We start from the raw sequence: 20,968 nt of genomic DNA on the forward strand, positions 1-20,968 counted from the left end.
CATTTGTCTGTCAGGAACATTGTTAGTGAGACAAACTCAAATTTTATTATTATGTTTGCTTTCAGCAGACAGATGTGTTCACCTCATGAAGGAGTTTTTTTATTTTTATTACCAGACAGTTTGTGTTCCAGCTGCCAATGAACTTTTTATATGAAAATTTTGTATTTATTATAAGTTTATAAAAATTGAACAGGCTAAAATGTAACCATGATGCACATTGCAGGAAGCGCTTCTGTTTAAACTAAGAAATGACAAAAAAAACTCTCTTTTGTACATTTAATGGCTGATGACTTTCAAACTTTTATTATCAAGAATTCTGCAGACAACGAAAAGTGGCAAGCAGAGTCAAAAAGTGAAATACACACTGCGCAGCAACAACAGCTTCAAAGGTCTAAAAGCTAATAAAGACATTTAATGTACAAATATTTACAAAACTGCTCTGCAGTTTGTCCCTTTGTAAAAATACTTGATAATTAAATGTTAAAACCCTGATGGATGTTTGGCCAACATAGCACCTTTGTTCTTACACTTCACTTGATTGCTTAAAACTGGACAATTCCCCCAAATTATTAAAATATTCCTTATAGTATAGGTTCTTGCCTAACTTAGTAATTTTAGATAAATGAGTTTATTGGAGGAAATCCTCTGATTTTCAAGTTCTGCGTACTTTATTAAAAAGCCAGTTCAGCAGGATAACTGCTTTCTCAGGATAACTGTGAAAGCTTTCAGGTTGATGTTTAGTTCATCAGACACATTCTCATAGGAAATAGATAAAAATTGAAGTTTTGAGCGTTGCTTTATTGAATTAAATTGCAGGATTTTATTCAAATCATTATCAGGTTGACTATCGGTGTACTTGCAAACCCTACATATGCAAGCAAACTGACTTTAAATGCATTTTTCTTGGCTTACTAGTTTTTTCAATGTTTTTTAAAAATAACTAAATATTTTAAATGACTTGTGTGTAGATAATTTGCCACCAGACAGACAGATGTGCAAGCTGAATCCATATTTCCTGTTTCATGGATCCACAAAGCTGCTTTTTTTCTGTGGCTCCAAGGGCATCGTCATAGCAGAGGAAATTTCCCTCAATAATATGATGTACCACTGGAAAAATTTGCTGCAGCACTAAGCCTCATAGATCTAAACAATTAGCATGAGCAATGCAGAGCAAGAACAAAACAATATATTTTGTCTGTAATTTGGATGAACTGACCTTTTTAAGCTTTCTGTGATAAAGCAGAGAAACATTGATTTCAGACAAAAACATTGGTCTTAGCCTCACAGCTACTTTGCAACCACCTAAATGCGATTGCTCTAATTTAATTCCATATGAGTGATGCAACCATGGTTTTCCTCAAAAGCCAAAGGCAGAATAAAAATACAGTGGAAGGAAAATAACGTTTTTTAAAAATATAATTTTAGTGCAAAGAAAGCATTTCTCCTGCTGTTTGTTTCTGTTTATTTTCATAAAAAAAGCACCTCTCTTGAAAAAGTTGCAATTTCCTCCTTTTTGATTGTGGTTCTTTACAGAGCTGTGTGCGTGGAGACAAAAAGTATAAAGAAATAAAGACAGAAGGAAAATTACAACCTTCTCTGTTTCACTGGATGCTAGGAGCCACCAGGTATCCATTGAAAGTGATGTAAACATCCACATCATCACTGTAAATGGCGTTTTCCCTCTCTCTTTTGTAGAGTCGAACCCAGACCTCATCATTCAGAGCTAGATTGAACATGACGCTCTGACTCTGCATAATGGACCTCTCACTGGGCTGAGCATAGAGAATCACCTGCTCCTTGTCATTGTGCATCAAATGGAGGTAAGTCTCCTTAAAATTCCAGGTATGGATGTTGACATTGAAGAAGTAGATACCGGGCACGTAGCAGTAGAATTTACCTTTGAACATGTTAAAGTGTTCGTGGAGATTTACGAAAACTGTGTCGAACACTAGGGCCTGGTAGTAATCCACGCTGTGAAGGGCCTTGCGCCGGCCAACTGAGAAAGAAGAAGAAGGGATCTTGCAGGCGTCTCCAGGGGCACCTGCCTGACCTTTGCTACCTTTAAGGCCAATAGCTCCTCGGTGGCCAGGAGGGCCCTCTAAACCTGGCTTTCCAGGAGTACCTTTGTCCCCTTTGTCACCTTTATCACCTGGAAAAATACAAAAATAAGTTGAACTAGACATTCAAAACAACAGGACAACATGAAGGAATGATCTATAAAAGTAAGTTTGTCAACCCTCTACTGAAGTAAAATTTTTGGATGCACTCTGACATCCTTTCACATATTCAAAATTCACTAATAATAGTTTCTATAAAGAGAATTTTATTAGTAGCTGCATGTTGCTAAAAAATCCACGTTTTTCCAATATTTTACTTTTTTTTCTTTAGGGATTACTTTATTAAATCAGCTGTTTTTATTTGCAGCCTGTTGTCTGTCTTCATCGCTGACATTTATTAGGTACGGGCTGTTTGACCCTGATCCTCAATATCCTCCACTGTACTTGTTGTTCAACTTTCCCGTTGTCCCCCATTCACCCTTCAGCAGACCTTTAGGGGTCGCCAAAGCAAATCAGCTTTCATTGATTTGCATAGGTGGATGCAACGGATGCCCTTCCTGACACAACCTTGTACTATGACTGGGCTGGGGACCAGCACAGGAAGACTAGTGCAACATTTGGGCAACAAAGCCCAGGGAACCACACTGGATGAAGCTCATCATGCCCCCTGGGAATCAAACCCTGACTTTCCATAAACCCGTCCTACACACAGCACACCGAACAACCAGCCAGTCAGTCTCCATCAGAAAACCGAAGCAAGGTATGTCCAAAGTCTGTGCCGCAGACCGCATTTGGCTCATGTCATAAAATCAATAATCTGCGGCCCCCAGCCCTTTCTAAGTACTGTGTGTACAATTGCTTGATTGTGATTGGCTGACAATGATGGCAGCTGCTTCCAGACCTAGTAGAAATTGACGTATTCTTTATTGAAACACAAAACAACTGTGCCTGGCTAATATGCCAAGGGACCATGGCTGTTTTTGAGAAACCTGATAGAAGCATTACCAGACGAGACTTGCTACCTTTGACAAACTGGAGCGGAGTGTGTGAAAAATTGAAGCAACTTAAAGTGTTCTCACGGCACAGCAGAGTTTTTCACAAGAACCCGTGAGTCAAAGCACGGCAGACCTTTTATCGATGGAGAATTTATTAAAGACTGTGCAATGAAAATAAAGGAGAACATTTTTCCTAAAAGTAGCAGGAGTTTGCTAATGGTTGCCTGGCTCGGAACACTGTGGTCCGGAGAATTGAAGGCACTTTATCCGATGTTAAGAGAGTTGGAGGCAAAAGGAGCGGACCGACGCATCCAATATCGCTCATATTTTTAAAAGAATGGACACTTTGTCCGTGCACCCCAATGTCGCTCCAGACCACCTGCACATGGAGCTCCTTGAGCTGCAGTGTGACGTTGAGTGTCACAGTCAACACCAACAGTTCTATCTGATCAACTTTTACTGCCAGCTGGATAAAGGCAGGTTTCAACAAATCTGAACATTTGCAATGAAAATGCTGAGCTAATTTGGCTCCACATACTTGTGCAAGAAGACATTCTCTGTTATGAACCTTAATAGGAACTGTGTGAGGCCAAGACTAAATCACTCACTTGTGCGACATCTTGCACGTCATAAACCCAGCAGGGACTGGTGCTGTAAACAGTTCTGACCTACTTCCAGTGTCTCTGTTGACTCCTGTCTGTGTGTTGCGGGTCACAGAGTCAGTTCACCAAAGCTTCGATGTAATTTTATGGTCACAGCTAACTGCTGTAAATTTGAGTCGTGACCCATGAGACTTAAGTTGCAACCCACGTAGCTTCACCTCACCAAATCGGGCCATCTTTGCAAAACATTTGGACACTCTTGGCCTAAGCTGTTCCTCTGCAAGGCTTCCTTCTGGTCCTCTCCTGCTCTTTTCCAGGAGGATTCCTAAAAGAAACCTTGCTAGACCTTCTAAGAACTCTGTGTCTATTTTCTTAATTGTTATTTACATTATAGGCTGTTGTAAATCTGTGGCAACAACCTGTGACTACTTAACCTTCAGGGCCTTATGGTTCAAACAAAAATAACCAATTTATATGTGTCTGTGATCAAAGACATAGTGGCTTTTAATTCTAAATATAATAACTATTTGTGTTCCTGTTCACATGACTTAAATGTAGAAATTTACAGTAAGCATTCAATACTGAATAATTTATTGCATTTCACATGAATCCAGATTTATTGTTGACAAAATATATTTTTTTAAGACAGTCTGTATTTTATTTCTGGTATTTAAATATGAAATTCACAGTAATTTTGGTGAAAAATGTATTCAGATTTCTTTCTCTTCTATATGAAGAAATAAAAATCATTCCATTGCAAATTTCATTGAATTAACATTGTATTTGATGTTGTTACAAAAGTCCAAAGAAGGCAGGCTGAATGGTTGACCGTTATGCATTTTCATCTCACCAACTCTGTCCTGCTATAAGTTTGGACACCCCTGTCCTAAAGTACCTTTATATTTATCTTCATCATGTTGGCAGCTTTTCATTAGTTGGGATTGCTTTTCATCTCCCATCTACCATAACAATTCACAGTAGTTGTAACTTGGCCCAGGGAGGACACTGTAGCTCAGTGATGTCTGGTTGGGGGATTCAAATCCCAGAATTCAAAGGCAATGAATTTTTGGGTAAGGCACCTAACCCCACTTTACCCTCAGTTTTAAGAAACCTAGAAGATGTTTTGGACAAAACAAACTGCTTTAAATCCCCTCGTTTGTTTCCCCCTTTTTACCCATTTGTCAAGTTTTGAATCTTATGTCGATAAAGGTTCTCATTTATCCAGATGATGTTGCCTTGAAGTTGAGTCATGGCATCTGGACTTGAAGTATTCTTTCTTGAAGAATACTTCTTAAAATGTTTCCCCACTCAAATGATGAAGCCGGATAGTGTTTTATTAAACTAATCTAATAATAGTTGCTTGGCCTTCAAAAGGTTTTTGCTCATGCTTTTGTTTTTGACCTGCTTGAAAAAATCTTTAGCAATGTAAAGTAACGTAAATAGCTGACGACATAATGCTCAGGTAAAAGTACTGAGACAACAGACACCTCACATTGCCAAAGCCAGCTCATCCCACCTGCTCAGTGACTAAAGACTCTTTCTCTCTTTCTCTTCCCTTAAGGCATTTGCAGGGCATCGTGGTTAAACGTGTCAAAACATGACAGGAAAGCAAAAAAAAAGTTAAGCATTTTTGCAGACTTTTTAAAGACAATGTAGCACTAAGGCTAATATTGTACATGTATGCATATTTGTTATCAAGCAGGGAGAAGGCCTTAAATTACAAAATATTGCACAGATATTACTACTAAAAGAACATTTTTTTTGTTAGATAGCAAAGGGTTTTTACACAGGATTTTAATGAATTCTGCAGGCTTTCTCTGCACACTTTGGTGCACATGCAAATATCTCCAGGTCTTTTTTTTTGTGCCACATAAAGAAAATGCACTGTGAAAATTGCAGGCAATACTTTTTTTTTTCAAAGCCCAGACCTCATATAGCCTTTTAATACCACTAATTGTTTGTGAGGCCCAATCCTACATGGCAGGATTGTGACACAAAGCATACTGACCAGTTCTGGTCCATCTGCAAGCCCTATTATTCATTTTCTTAAAGTGCTGTCCATTTAGTAGAACTTAAAAAACTATCTTAAATTCACCAAACGGTGATATAAAGACTCTAAATGTATTGTTTTATTTTGAAAAAGATTGTCTCGGCTTTAATTCCGTCCCTCCTCCTATGATTTTCCTGTCTGCTGGATCATAATTACATGATTTATCTTTGTCATTTTTTGGGGGGATGACCGAAACTTTACTGCTGAAATGATAATCATTTGGCAGTTTCCAGAAGCAGAAGAGATTATACAAAAAACTTACAATTGGACAAAAAATGTTCACTTTTTTTCACGGATACTATACAAAGCTGCCCGATCGGATTTGCAATTACATACGAGACGATCGATAAAAATCCCTAGGACGAGTTTTTGTTTTCATCTGGTACTAAAGGTGCTGTTTTTTTAAAATTCAAGATAGCGGCCTCATTCCAAGATCAAAGGTCATGAAACTTCTGTGGTGTTTTAGACTCGAGCTAGTGTGTGTGAAATTTCGACAAAAATGTCGAATTCCCATGCTGTCGAAAATAACGAAAATCGCCAATTCTCAGAGTTCTCCACAAAATGGCGTATGGCCATCCCATAATGAATTCAAAACTTCTTTGAGATATCCCAGAGAAGTTTGTTTTGGCTTCATAAATGTATTTTGAAATGTATTTTTTGGGCCCCATTTGTGATTCTCGGCCCATTCATTTTTTTTGCAACATCACTCACTGTGTTGTCATCGTCTGGGGGGGGGGGGGGGGGGGGGATGCGGTCGTTTACTTTACCAAAAATTCATTTTCAATTTATCCGAGGTGTGTGCAAATTTTGGTGACTTTTCGAGTATGTGGCGGGGGTCAAATTTTGGCTCAAAGCGGAAGAAAGAAAGAAGAATAATAATACTGAAACAAAGCAGAAACAATATAGACATTTTTGGGTTAGAACTGCATATGTTTTTCTATGTATTTTGCTTTTTTCTACACACTGGTCATGTTAGTTTGGGCTTGTTCCATTCCTTTGAGGACTTTTTGGACCTTTTTGGAGGGCTGATTTTTTGTCTTTATTGCGGAAACAATTTTTGCAGTTAGGATTGTATGTGTTTGTTTGTTTTTTGTTGTGCTACACTCTGGTCTTATCTACTATACACAAAAAGATACTTGTTACAAATTCCATTTAAGCCAAGCTTTGGTTGAGTTTTCATGTTGGTAAAACTTTGTACTTTTTATGTGAACCAAATAAATGTCTTCTGTGACACAAACAAGCCCCATCTCTTAAACCCTGTTTTTGGGCAGCCAAGCATTCATGCTTGCAAGAAATACAAGTAAGGCATGGATTCATCCATCTTGTACTGGTTTGAGGGTTAAATGAGGGTTGTAGCAGACTTGGCATCAAATAACTCAAATATGAAGCCACAGAGTTATGACACAAGGATACAGCTGCTCTGGCTGACTTGGCAGCCAAAGAAACTAATATTAGAACCACATGTTCACACAAATTGTTTTGCAAACTATGCCATTAAAAAATTCTAGTTTTTTTCTTAATCCCTTACATGTCTTTTTTCACCCCTTGAACTGGTTGTGTCCACTTGACAGTCAATATGATGGAAAACAACACAGTTCCACTAATATACATCATCTCTGTTTGTGTTCCACATTGTCTACCTAGGGTCACTGCCTGCAGGAAAGGCCTCACTGGGAGAATATTAAGCTGATTTAGCCAAACATCTTCCTTTTCTATTACATAACTAATAAGTGAAGGACCTGTAGTTCATTTTAAGTGCTGTTATTGATTGTATATCTATATGTGTTTAATTGTATTACATCAGAAACACTTTTGGTTGTGAGTATTATTTAAGGACAGGGTAAAGGCTGTTAAGGTTTTGACTTTTCCTTAACAAAGAGAGGCACCACACAGGAAATTAGAATTTTGTTAGACCTCTGCAGAAGGAGAATCTGTCTGTCACAGAGGAGTTCTGTCTTCACAGTGCATGGAGCCTCTTTTCATTGAAAACTGAAGGTTGCAGACATGAACGTGGGTCGTTTCATCGGGAAGAACAGGAACATCATATCTTGTATAATCAGAACTTTTCATGTCATTGTTTTCTTACTGAAAGATACAACTGAGACAATCATATTAGTATGTAAGCAAATAATAATTATTTAACCCTAAAAAAGGCTTTGTTTGATTTTAGGCAACTAACAACCTTAAAGTCCCTTTCCAATCGTCTTGACATCTACTGTAAAAGCGTTCCCAGCTGTCTTTTAAATTATGATAATGCCATTTTTCTGCCAAAATAAAATAATAGTGTTGTTTTCTAGGACACACATTTTGCAGAGCAGCAGTAGTTGATTAGAAATTCTTTCTGGGTGGTGGTGGGGTGCTCGTCTGGGGCTGTGGGCGTCCTTCTCCGGTGGGGCCCTGCGTTGGGCTCTACCGGCGCGGCGGGGGGGCTGCTTTCCTGGCTGGGCTGGGGCGGCGCTCTCTTTCCCTCCGCGCCTCCCTGCTCTCTGGCTCTGGGGGCCTCGCGGCGGTCCTGCTGGCCCTGGCCTGGGTGGCGGTCTTGGTCGCCCGGGGGGCGGTCGTTCCCTGCCTGTTCCCGTGTGGCGTTGGGGGAATTCCGGCTGCCGCTGCTGCTGTGGCGGGGGTCTGGGTGTGGGGGTGGCTGGGCGATCCTCCTCCTTCTTTTCACATTCCACCATCCATTTTAGAAGAACATTAACAGTCACCTGAGCACAGGTGTTAGCTCACCTTTGCACTTAGTTTGCGTGATAGAATGAATGAAATATTTCACACTAGTTGGTTTAAAGGCATAGGTATGCGTTCGTGAACACTATATGTTTTGTGTACATGTTGACATGTGGACATTTTTTGCAGCTAGCAGGTGTGTTGATAATATTTGAGTGTGTGTGAACAGGCCCCGCCCTTTTTGTACTACATTTGAACCGTACCGTAATGATAAACAACCAGTAAACCTGTCTGCTCTATGCTGCTTCATGGTCTTACCCCCCCCCTCTCACTATCCCCCCCCCCCCCCCCCCCCCGACATCCCTCCCTCTTCTTCCCTTCTTTCCTTTTCCGTCCGGTCCAACACCAAAGATTTTCAAACATGGTTGAAATGAATAAAGCTTGGCCTCAATTACAAAAGGGGTTTATTCAGTCATACCTTTGGTTTGTCTGAAGATTAATAACCCCTATTGTTAAAGTAAAATATGTCCAACACAAGAGGCCCTCAGCTTTCATCTGCCTGCCTAGCTGTTGGACAGGACAAGTTAAAAAAAAAAAAAAAAAAAAACAAATTCTTTCTGGGTTGCGGGTGGGACAACCCCAACCAAACATTACTCATGCAACAGAAATGGAGATCAGTATTGGAGCTATCCAGCCAATTTTGAGCCAGATGCCAGCTTAGGAAAACAAAGGGTGTATTAAGACTGGAAAAATCTGTTCTGAACCTGTTATTTGATCTGTGTTCAGACTGCTGTCAACCGGACTATCCTATTTCGTACCAAAGCTTGTAAGCAAAACCATGTGACTAAAGATCTCTACAGTCATTGGCCAGACATAACAAGGGCGGGGCAAAGCAACCATCTGCAGAAATTATGGAAGTCTTGCGCTTTGCAATCCTTGTCGGGTTAGTTCACTTAAATACATTTTACATGTCGCTGACCAGTTTTGAACACCTGTATCAACATCAGGCACAACACTTTTTACTTGCTGCCGTGGTCTGGCTGAGGCATGGTGCAAATCGGTTACCAGCAAGAAGACAGCTATGAAGGCATGCTGATAAGCCTTTATGACTTATAGATTGTCGGGAAAACAGTGAGAAGCACTGTGTTTCAGATTAAAAGTTTTTTTTATGAGCCAGCATGAGCACTTTTTAATGAGTTGCTGGGTCTTATCGTCATGGTGTAATGGCGTTGTTTTAACAGGAATTCTGTTAAGGAAACTACAAGGTAGCTTTTAGGATGACATCACAACAGTACTGGGAGGTTGCCGTCTAATCAGACACAGAAAAGCCTGTAAGAAGCATTTTCAGCTGTGTTAAAATAAATGTTCTAACAAGTAACACTTTTTTTCTGTTTGATAACACGACTGTCAGGTGTCGAGGCCGCCCTCGCACACCTGCCTTAGGTTCCCGCTCCTGTTCTACATCTATTTAGTCTGCCTTTATAAGTCCTTCACTCCCTCCGGCCATTGTCGGTTCATCTGTTCTCTTCTATGGAAAAGACCACTGATCCCTGCTGGTTAAAGCCAAGCCAAGCCAAGCAGCTCAAAACCAAGCAAAGCAAAGCCAAGCCAAGCCAAGCAGCTCAAGACCAAGCCAAGCCAGGTCAAGCTAAGCAGCACCACACCAAGTCTAGCCAAGCCAAGCAGCTCAAACCCAAGCCAAGCCACTCCAAGCCAAGCAAATCAAGACCTTCCTCAGCCTTTCCAAGCCTAGTCGGACTCCAAAACTAAGCTGTCAAGCCTCTCCTTCCGGATCTTCTGCCAGTTCTCCCCCCACCTTTTCAATAAATCTGTTTCCAGTCTGCATTTGGGTCCAGCTTATTCAAAACCTGCCAACGACAATCGTTGCTTTACATTTGTCCTTGGCTCATCCGTTGCATTATTCCCACTCTGTTTACATTTAGAGAGATACAACAAACATTTAGTACTTTGTACAAACATTTCTTTAAGGTTTCACTAAAATGTGTTGTAAATAATTGTAAGCACTGAAGACTTTACTGAGGAACTGTTGTTAAAAATATAGAACAAAAAAAGCTATTCTGGAAGACTGCTAAAAGATGTTTTTGTTCTGATAGCAGTTCTCTTCACCCAAACGCTCTCTTTCTTGTTGAAAGGGTCTGTCAACTTACATCTCCAACATTAAGTACACTTCACATTTTATTAAAGTGCCTTAAAGAACTCATGCTTGTCCTTTTCCAGTTGTCTTTTTAACAACAGAGACCTACATATGTGTCTAAAAAATTGAACTCCCAATCATTAAGTTTAAGTGCTAAATATCTGACTTTAAGTCATTTACTTTTCCAGCAGATTTAAATGTTTAACTCGCATTTAACAAGTGTTTATACATACACTTTTCCACAAAGAATGGGAATTTTTTTGCAAAATGAACTCCGTTGTCAAACAGAATGTTTCTGGGGTTTGTAATTTTGAAATAATCCCAGACACTTCCCTTTCTGAATGTCAACACAATGATGAAAATAGGCTATTTGAAAATATTATTTTCATTGCTTTTTTGCATTGCAAATATGTATTTAGCTGGATTTTTGCAACATGACCTCACTTCTGATTGAGAAGGCATACAGATTTATGGCAAAGACAGTGATTAAGGAAATGTAGTTATATTCATGTAATCATGAATGTAGTCAAAGATAATAATAAGGCATGAAATGCTTCACTCAGCCGCATCCAAACCCTGGATTATCTTCTAAATATGATCCGTGAAAAGATCTTAATTCCTGTGTTGATTTATGTAACCCTTGTGCTATCCTAGGCACTTTAACATTGGGAGTTGGGTCATCTAGACCCACTAGACAGTGTGCTGAACCTTTTTTCTTTACTGATTTGTGATCTTCATTGGTGTCCATGGATTACATGAAATTTTTCCACCATCTAAGATAAGCACAAGGGTTAAAATGCAGAAGCAGAACTGAAAAGTAGGCATGTTTTTTAAGTGTAAGCTTATGCTGTGGTACCTTTAAGAATGGTCATGTTGATGATGGTTTTAACTTCAGGTATTTGATAATTAGCTGGGGTTGAAGGTTCCATGTTGTCGCAGCACCGTCTGCACATTCTGGTAGGGGGTCTGGAGAGGGAGGGGATGCTGCAAGCCAGAGGAAGGAGCAACAGCAGACGAAAACATCCCGCCAACATGGCTGTCACAACCTAAAGCAAACAAAATGTTAAAAAGTCGTCAAAATTCACTGAAGAAAACGTTTAGTATGGATTAATTTTAGAAAAGTGCAGAACTGCTTTCTTCAACTTCTAGCAGGAAAGCAAGCCAAAACCTCCAACTTTTTGGGTAATTATTGTCTCCTAGTACACACTGCAACTTTCAACATTCCTGTGGAACACTGGTTAGATGTCAGAGAAGAAAAACTAGAAATTCTGCAAGTTTTGTGCTTTCCAAATCTCTGATGAAAGACCACAGACATAAAAGCAGTTTCAACTAAACACAAACAACTTTTCAAATAAAATGTCAGAAGGGCCAGTGGAGTTTAATGTTCTTCATGTATTGTCTTTCCAAATAAAATTACAGAAACATCACAAAATATTTCAAATGGTAAATTTTTTTTTACTTCCCCGGAGGCCCAAAGGACTTAACCACAGTCCCATTCACCCTTGCGCACTCACAGTCACACACTGATGTCCACTCTGCTGCCTTATGCTAAGTTCACACCTAACGCAATTTGTGTGTCAAGTTCGTGTCCGCTGCCTTTATTTTGATGCTCACCAAATTGTCTGTTCGATACTTGTCCAAAAATGTGTTCATAAACTTGACCTGCTGTGTGAGGAAGGAGCTACTGCCTAAAGAGTTTGGCCTCATCGCTACAAGGAACCATTGAATGTATCTCATTTACAGTTCATGGAAGACTTCAGTCCGTTACGTGCAAAACTTTATCGAAATTTTAGAGATATCGAAAAAACAAAATTTTGCTACTACAATTTCCATTAAAACATGAATGCATATAAACACAAACCAACTCAGTCATTCAAAAACATGCTGACAGATGCTAACAATACCTTGATTAACAGCAGATACATTTATATTTCTCATAAAAATGCATGGAAGACACAGAGACTGTTTAGTGATCAGATTTATTTCCCCCCGGCCGTCCCCCCAACTCCATCTGGATGAAGCTCGTCTGCTGGACTTTAAATATGTAGTTGTAGCGTTACATAAATTAATGCTTCTCTATGAGTTCTACATCGCCTGTCCATCCTGGGGGAGGATCCCTCCTTCATGTGTACACCCCTGAGGTTTCTTCCTTTTTTCCGGAATTCGTTTTTTTTTTTTTATTAGGAGTTTTTCCTTACCGCGAAGGAGTGTCTAAGGGCAGGGATGCCAGTTTTGTTTAGTCGGTTTAGTTATCTCAATTTAGTATTCTCCTATTGAATTCTATGTATTCATGATCCTTTTGTTTTTATGTTTTACTTTTTCAATTACTGAAATGAAGCCCATCGAGACGATTGTTGTTGTGAATTTGGGCTGTACAAATAAAATTCAATTAAATTGAGTTGAATTGACATGGTCACATGAGTCACTGCCATCCTAGTGGGCTCTAGCACTGTGTTTATCATGTTTTCTGCAGACTGGTTTGTCTGACGCATATTTGAGGATGAAGAGCAATGTATTTCACCCTTCTTTGATATGAATGTCTTGCTTGGAGGAACACAAATAGCAATTCCCTCATCTGGTTCAAAATCAGAATCATTAGAATCAGAATTTAGTTCAAGATAGTCTTCTTCTGATCATGATCAGTGATGACTTCCAGAGCCTCCTGGACTGTCATCTTTCTGCTTCTGCTGCTCATTTTGTAAAGGTCTGCCTGACAGAGTTTAATGTTGGAAGGACTCCCATGCAGAGAATCTTTTATATGTTTTGCCCCTCCCCCTGTTGAGTGTCCACTGAATGTGGGTTGAGTTTTCCCACGAGAACATAAATGGTTCCTGTCAAAAGTCATAACACCTATGCACCTGTGTGCGTGTGTTTGTGTGCGTGTGTGTCTATGTGTGTGATTGGGGTGAAATATGTCTCACAGCTGAAAATGAAGGAATACTAATAATAATAAGACATCCTTGTACCTCTAGTTTGACCGCCGGGTCAAATTGACCCGAACAGTATCTATGTGATATAAACATGCAGGGGGGGGGGGGGGGGGTTGCAAATATGTGAGATGAACCATTTTCATAATATATGTTGATTACGCTAATTAAGGCAAGCAGAAGAAGTTTCATGCTGAAAAAAATAATTTTAACTATTTTTGCCTCATGTGCCTCATGGTTCGGTTTGCCTTATTTAAGTCAAACAAAAGACCATTCATTGACGGCGCACCGTATATTCCAGTGTGCCTTAGAGTGAGGGTAATGTGGCAAATTTGGTTTAAGAAATTAGAGGAACACCCAGAGGCTCCCTTAATCCTTTTATTGTTGTTGTTAAGAACAGTCAGCAAAACAAATGAATAAAAACATGCTCAGTGTTTACTTAACACAAACCAAATGGTGAAAACATGGACGTTCAGAGTTAGTCTCATAATTTATTTTACTAATTTGATATATTCCCCTAATAAAATTAAACTTTTGAAGTAAAAAGATGTTCTTTTGTGCTGCAGTCAGTTTTCAGCTTATTGAGGCGTTTTTGAAGCTTCATCTACAAGAGCTCTAATGATTCTCTATCACTGCAGTGCAATTACTATAGCTGCATCTGAAATGGGATTTTCTGAAATGTCATTGTGTTCCCAAGTGGTGCTTTTGTGCTAGCTCAGCTTTACTGATGTTTTATTGGAAACAAAACAGATGGCTAATTTTAGTTTTCTTTTTAACAGATACTCCGGATGTTCCATCTGAAGCATGAGTCAGGAACTGGTGGTGGAGGGCCCAAAATGCAGGAGACCAGGCATAGTGACAAAACTAAAACATTTAATGCAACAACTGAAACATGCCAAAACCATGGAGAAAGAAATCTGTGGCAGGGCAGAGCAGATGCCCTGACACTGAGGAACCAGAAACTTATATACACTCAGGGTAGTTGACTAAATGAAGACAGCTGTGGAAGAACAACCTGAACCTTGTGTGACAAAGGACAACTAAGAACATGACCAAAACAACAAAAAAAACAAACTTAACAACAGAACCGTTACGGCATCATTAAGTTGGAAAACATTTTAAACTCATTTTGAGCATATTTTTCATATCCACTGCTCCAATGTGTACTGGTTTTTTATTCTTCTGATGAACAACCCTTCATTTCTTAAGTCCACGATGAACTCTATGACCCATCAGACTGCAGTTAGTGCTTGTCTAACTCACAAAGCCCTAAGGACCTTAACAGCTGCTCTGCTAAAGCAGTTTCATTTTGGGTGTTTGTCTTTGCGTGGCTGGAAAAGGCTTGTAGAAAGATGACAGGAGCTCTTGCTTTAGACAGCAATGCTGAAAGATTTGATCATTTTAAGGTTTTATTGAAACCCATAACCAGAAGGCTTCAGATATGTTGACAGTTTGATTGACAGTAAATTCAGAGGAGACACCGTTTCCCTTCATCTTCTTTAATTTTTTTTCTTTCTAAAAACCATATTTGAGATTCTTTTAGATCCAGTCTTTTGGGGTCAAATCAGAATCAGTTTAGAGTAAAAAAAAAACAGTGTAAATAAAATAAAAAAAGAAACTTAAATTTTTTTTAACTTGACAATAAACATTTACAATGTGTTTTTAAAATATTGGAGGACATATTAAGATTTTGAAAAAGAAAGTCATAAAATTGGAAATACTATATTTTAAACTTGAAAGAAATATTGAAGATTTGAAGAAAAAAAGGTCAATTTAAAACTTGATCTTGATTTTAATCTGTTTTTTCACTCACTTCAAGCTGATCCTGATTTGACCCCATGCAATCTATTCTTACATTATAGTTTATTTCGATATTCTGTGTAAACATAAAATCAAAAAGACATAAAATTCAAGGGGAAGTTGGTCAGTTCTGAACAAGAATGAGATTCGTAGGAGAAGCCAAACAAATTCTCTAGGGCTTCTTTTGAATGATGAATGTGTACAGGATGTGAGATAATAGGTGCACGGATGTGAGAAAACAAACGACTGGAGCTCTGCCTCAACATTTTTATCTGACTACTACTGTAAAATATGACCGCTCCAGTTATAATCTGGATTTGTCTCACTTATACAGTAAGCCAGATGTCAGGGGACAGGGTTGTGCTTACTGAATTTTTGGTAAGAGAATGCAGATTAATCAGATACTTTTTTTCCCACACTTAAAACTTCAAGTCAGTAAAGAAAGGAGGAAGAATGGATAGTGCAGCCCAAGCTTATGTAAGAAACTGCTTGAAACTTGTTTGTTTGTTTTTTTGCTTTTTTTGTAGAAACACTCTTCTGACACTGATAGATTTACATTTTAGAGTTTTAAAAGAGTCCCACAAGGCTTCTGCCTGTTTACACTGTGGTTACAACAGTTTTCCACAGTAGGATAGTTTACATTATCAGCAATCTAAACGTCACAAAAATACAACATAAAAAGAAACAGACTAGGTCCTCTACACTCCTCTCCCTCTATAAAAAAGCAAATAAAAGGAAATAGAAAATCTATTTTCAAGAGCGATGTCAGTCCAGATCAGTGCTGTGAGGTCACAGAGGGTTTGACAGGGTAATCCTTGGTTTACTGGTCTTTTTACAATAATGAGTCATAATGTTACATTTACTTACGCACTGAGAAAAAAAAATACCCCTGAAAACAGTTTTATTTAACCATACTTTTAACTCCTATTAATGGGGTTGTGATGGAAATCTAGTGTTATCAATCAACTACAATAGAGTAAACCTGACTTGCGACCTTTTTACTTTTGAAGAGCATCATTGACATTGGCTCTAATAATAATAATTGTTTGTGGATGATACAGTCCGGAAGTAGATGGCTGTGTTGCAGTAAAAAGTGATGCTCCTGCAACATTAAAGCTTTCACTTCTGTTGGTGTTGGCACCACAACAGAAAAACAAAAAAAAGGTTTTCTAAATTGATGGCAACAGAAAACATGAATCTTGTCATGTTAATCTGACACTTTCATTATCGTGTAGTTTAATTGTTTTATATATCTCAAAGTATGTGCACAGAAGCGTGAACAAGGAGCTGTGACAGTGACTGAACCCTCTGCGCGCGCACACACACGCACATCTAGGAGTTATCCTGGATCCAGTTTAGGAGCCACGTCAACAGCCTGAGCTTTAATTTGGCACGCACAAGAGCTCTGCGTAAAGGCGCACTCTAAACCGAAATGCGCGGCAACTGGCAACTTTGTTAAAAAAATAAAAGATTGCTGAGTTGGCGGATCCTAAACAGCGCTGATAATCCTGCACGTCTCTGCAGGCTCTCAAACGCGCCGCCGGCTGTTCCCTTTGCTTTCCCCGTCCTCCCCTCTTACGCGTTATTCCATCTTCTTGGGAAAAAGTTGCGCTTGTTTTATTTAGTCCTAAAGTCGCTGTCACATCACGTGACAGTGCGCGCTAGTTTCTTACCTGGCGGCTTCTCACTGCAGTTCAGGGGGAGTAGGAAGAGACCTCTGCTGCTGCTGCTACTGCTGTCAGACTGAGAGCTGGTTCCACACTGTAGGAGGAAACTCTCCCCCTCACGCGGCCCCCAGTCTATAAGGACGCATATGCACACGCCTTTGTTCTCTTCTGCAACATCATGGAACCACATCAGAAGTTTTCTCTCTGTGATCACCTCCAAACCTTTTCCACATCCCTCCCTTTGAACGGCATAACTCACAGAAGCAAATCACATCTTATGTAAGAAGAGTTTGGACTGGAACTTCCCAAACCAAAATATAGGTCACCCCTCCCTTTTTTCCTTTTCTGGACCATCCAAACTTTTCCCTGCTTATGACTTGATACATCTTTTTTACACTTATATCCATGTTCTTAAGATGTGTGTTACCCATTTTTCTGTGTTAGCTCCTGAACTGACACAATATGGGTTGTTTCTCCCAAGAAAAAAAAAACAATTTTCTTCTTTTTTTGTGTCACACATATACATACATCATCGTCTCTGCACTTTTGTTTTGTCAGGAACTTGTGTGTGGGAGGAGCTACCATAGGTTTTAACTCTTGTGCTATCCTATGACCCCACTGTAGCTTACAGTGTCATCTCTAGCCTATATAACTCCTTGTATGGATTATCTTTGATTCTTTTGTCTTGCTCAACCCTTAACCCTTGTGCTATCTTGGATGACCCCACCCTTACATTGACGTGTTCTCCCTACCATGACAAAGGTGGATAAAGGTGAAGAGGATTTCATTTAATCCATGGACACCAGTGAAGATCACAAATCATTGAAGAAAAAAGGTTCAGGGCACTGTCTTGTGGGGTCTAGATGACCCAACTCCTAATGTTAAAGTGCCTAGGATAGCACAAGCCTTGTTGCCACAATCAGAGGCGGTCCTGGCTGGTTTGACACCCTGGGCAAAACACTGGACCCCCCACCCCCACCCCACCCCACCCACCCACCCTTCACCCACCTTTTCCAGCCCTGCCCCAATAACTCAAAGCCTGCATACATACAATCACAATTAAGACAAGTTAGTTCACACTTAACATGCATCAGTTTGTGTTTTCTTTTTGAAGGCTGGCTGGCTTCTGGTAAAAATCGCCAATTTTTTTTTTTGAGCTGCATACCACCCTGAATTATAAATGAATTAATTCCAGTCATTACAGATGGTGCCATGAATGAACATCATTAAACGATTCAAAGGAAAACGCCTGATGTTCCTGCAGAATCCCCTGTTAGTGACATATCTGCAGTGAAAGGCATCCTGAGCAAAAACAGCTTCTTCAGAATTCAGAGCTTCAGGCAGCACAGCCTGGTATTTGTCTAATTGATTTAGAGTCTGATCCTAAAGCAAGGTAATCCCCTCAGACTTGTGTCCAAACTGTGTAAGAACCACTGTGAGAAACAAACAAGGTAGGAAACATGGTGTGGACGCCTAATCTTTAGGGTTAAACCCCATTCAGATGGTTCTGCATCAAGCAATCCAAACAACCGTCGCACATTTATGAGAAAGGCTGCGAATTTGAAATTTGGAAGAACCTTCAGAAGACTCCCAAAAGATCAGAAATGGCCGAAATTGTGGCCGTAGGAGACTTATGCAGTGGCAGAAACATTTAATTCTTAAATTCATTGAAACATTTACAAAACAAACAAAAAAAACTGTGACAAAACAAAGAAAAGGCACAGCAAGAACATGGAGACAAGAGGATCTGGTGGATAAAAAGCATGGATTTATATATCCCAAAGGACTAACTGAAACAGAAACAATTGTAATAGTTGAAAACTGCAATTTAGTGTGACTGTGACCAACTGAGAAACCCTTGCAAGTAAAACTTAAAAGACTGAGCCTGACAGAGGTCATTACAACTAAATAAATTACATCTAAATTAAGCTCTAGTACTCACAAGAAAGCTTGTGAAACCAAATCCAACTCTTCCAGGCTTCTCTCCATTGTACATCCTTGATGATCCCTGAACTTCGTTGTTTGTATCAGACTGATTTTTGTATTCCCACTGTTTATTTTGTGTGTTAAATGAGCATGTACACTTCTGCTGCAACAATAAAATTTCCCAGGCTGGGATCAAAAAGTATTTTTATCTTCTCTTTCCTCACATTCCATCCCTGTGCCTCAGGTCAGCTGATCAGCCTCTCCTTCACACACTGAGGTCAAAGAGGAAGAATTGTCTATTTGTGTATCACCGTAGCTTTGGCTCACTAAAGAAAACAAATGTTTGAAATATGAGTTAAAAAAAGTAAGACTTTCGACTCAATCTCTGAGGCACCGGCTTTTGCTCCGTGTGGGTGCCGCCCATTCATGACGTCAACCTAGAGCTGACATTGGCAGCGTGTCTGTGTTTCGCCAACGAAAACAAACAACCTCAGAGCTTTTGCACAGAAGGATGCTCATATTTTTCACATAAAAGGAAAGCGTTTTTGCCGATTAATGCTAGCTCTGCGGAGAACGTTGTTAGCCTGTGAGTGGTGCTGGCAGCGCAGGCTCTTCCTGGAAGGGGCTGTTCGTTAGGGTTTTAGAGGAATACTCAGAGATGCTTGAATGTATCAAAATCTTGCTTTCGGGTTGTTTTTTGTGAGAAAAAGAGTTAAAAAAGTCTTTGCTTTCATTTTTTTTGTTTTACAATGTTTTCTCATTTAAATAGGTTTCTTAAATTGTTTTTTTAATGTACTTCACTTTTTTTAGCTGCAACTGTATTTTAACAAATAACAAATAAAACTGATTTGAACACATTTTTGTTGTAAAGAGAGTGATTTTGAATAAGGGTTTGTCTGTGAAAAGTGCAAAAAAGTTACAAATAAATCAACTGAATTAAATTAACTGCATTGTTTTTTTAATGTCATTGCTTATTAATGTCTGTATTTTAATTTTTCCAAAAATAACAGAAAACTGACACATTTCTAAAAGAAACCTTGGAAAACTGTGGGAGGGCATAGGCTGCACAATGGTGGGTGTCAGGGAGAGTTGTGTTTTGGTGTTGCCTGCACATTTTTTTCCAGTACAGCTGGTTGGTATTATAAAATCAGCCTCACATACTTGTGCAGTGTAAAATAATACAAGTATAATATTGTTCTACCATGACCTCTCAGTTAGCAGAAGACCTGTGAGGAGCCATTGAAATTAATCATCAACCTGGACATGACCTTCAGCAAAACATAAATAAACATTACAGTGATTGTCTCACTGTGTAGCATGGAGGGGGGGGGGGGGTTGCATTGCTACACAATCAGGTTAGTGTAAATTCCATTTCTTATAAAACGTTATTGTTAAATAATCACACAAAATCTGGAGATAAAACTTTTAAAATAGCAAGCAAGGAGTGAAAGCAGATTTCCTGTGGTGACCCTTGGTGGGATGTGCTGAAATGTAAACACACAAACAAAGGATTTTTACATTTTATGCAGGATTCTGACTTTCGTTTGTGATTTCTTGTTGCCTAAACCCCACTAATTACCGCTAAACATGCATAGAACTGTTTGGAGCTTTATCCGATGTTGCAAATCAAAAAAAGGATTTACAGGCTGCATTGAATTCATCATGTGATTTAGCAGGATGACTTTGCCAAACTGGTGGTGCAAATGGCATTGACTGTGAATGCAACATTATTCTACATTCACACAAGGCATCTGATAAGCATTTTAGAATGCACAAAACTCGCAATCTTGAACATACATTTATCCCATGGTGTTCACACTTCCTGTCACTACCCAATACTAGCGCATGTTACAGTTGGAAAATGCTTGGTCTGAAATGTTAAAGCAGTGCAAATCACTTAAAACTTACTCCAGGCTTTTTCTTTCACAGCTCCATTCTATATGAAAGACTTAGACATAGAATTCTGGCTGGGCACAAACTCAAATGAGAAATTTCTTCTTCAAGATCAATTTTCAGATGGTTGGCACTTCTGTGAATTAAAGGGACATAATCCATATGTCGTACATGTTAGCTTCAGTATCTTCAGAGCTATTGAGCACCTTTATTTTAAATCATATTTCTACTA

The 20,968-nt window shown here is 39.3% G+C and overlaps 1 protein-coding gene across 1 annotated transcript; it reads right to left on the bottom strand.

The window, feature by feature from the left end:
• Positions 1–266: 266 nt before the first annotated feature.
• On the bottom strand, positions 267–17,204 carry c1qtnf6b (C1q and TNF related 6b). Its single transcript, XM_020704896.3, has 3 exons — positions 16,924–17,204; positions 11,380–11,569; positions 267–2,149 (listed from the first exon to the last, which is right to left on the bottom strand). Exons 2-3 carry the CDS (start codon positions 11,555–11,557, stop codon positions 1,602–1,604), a joined length of 726 nt encoding a protein of 241 aa, XP_020560555.1. The 5' UTR covers positions 11,558–11,569; positions 16,924–17,204; the 3' UTR covers positions 267–1,601.
• Between the last annotated feature and the right edge of the window lie 3,764 nt (positions 17,205–20,968).

The sequence above is a fragment of the Oryzias latipes genome, chromosome 1, assembly GCF_053564925.1.
Source record: "Oryzias latipes strain Hd-rR chromosome 1, Olatipes_Hd-rR_3.1".
Classification (NCBI taxonomy): Eukaryota; Metazoa; Chordata; class Actinopteri; order Beloniformes; family Adrianichthyidae; genus Oryzias; species Oryzias latipes.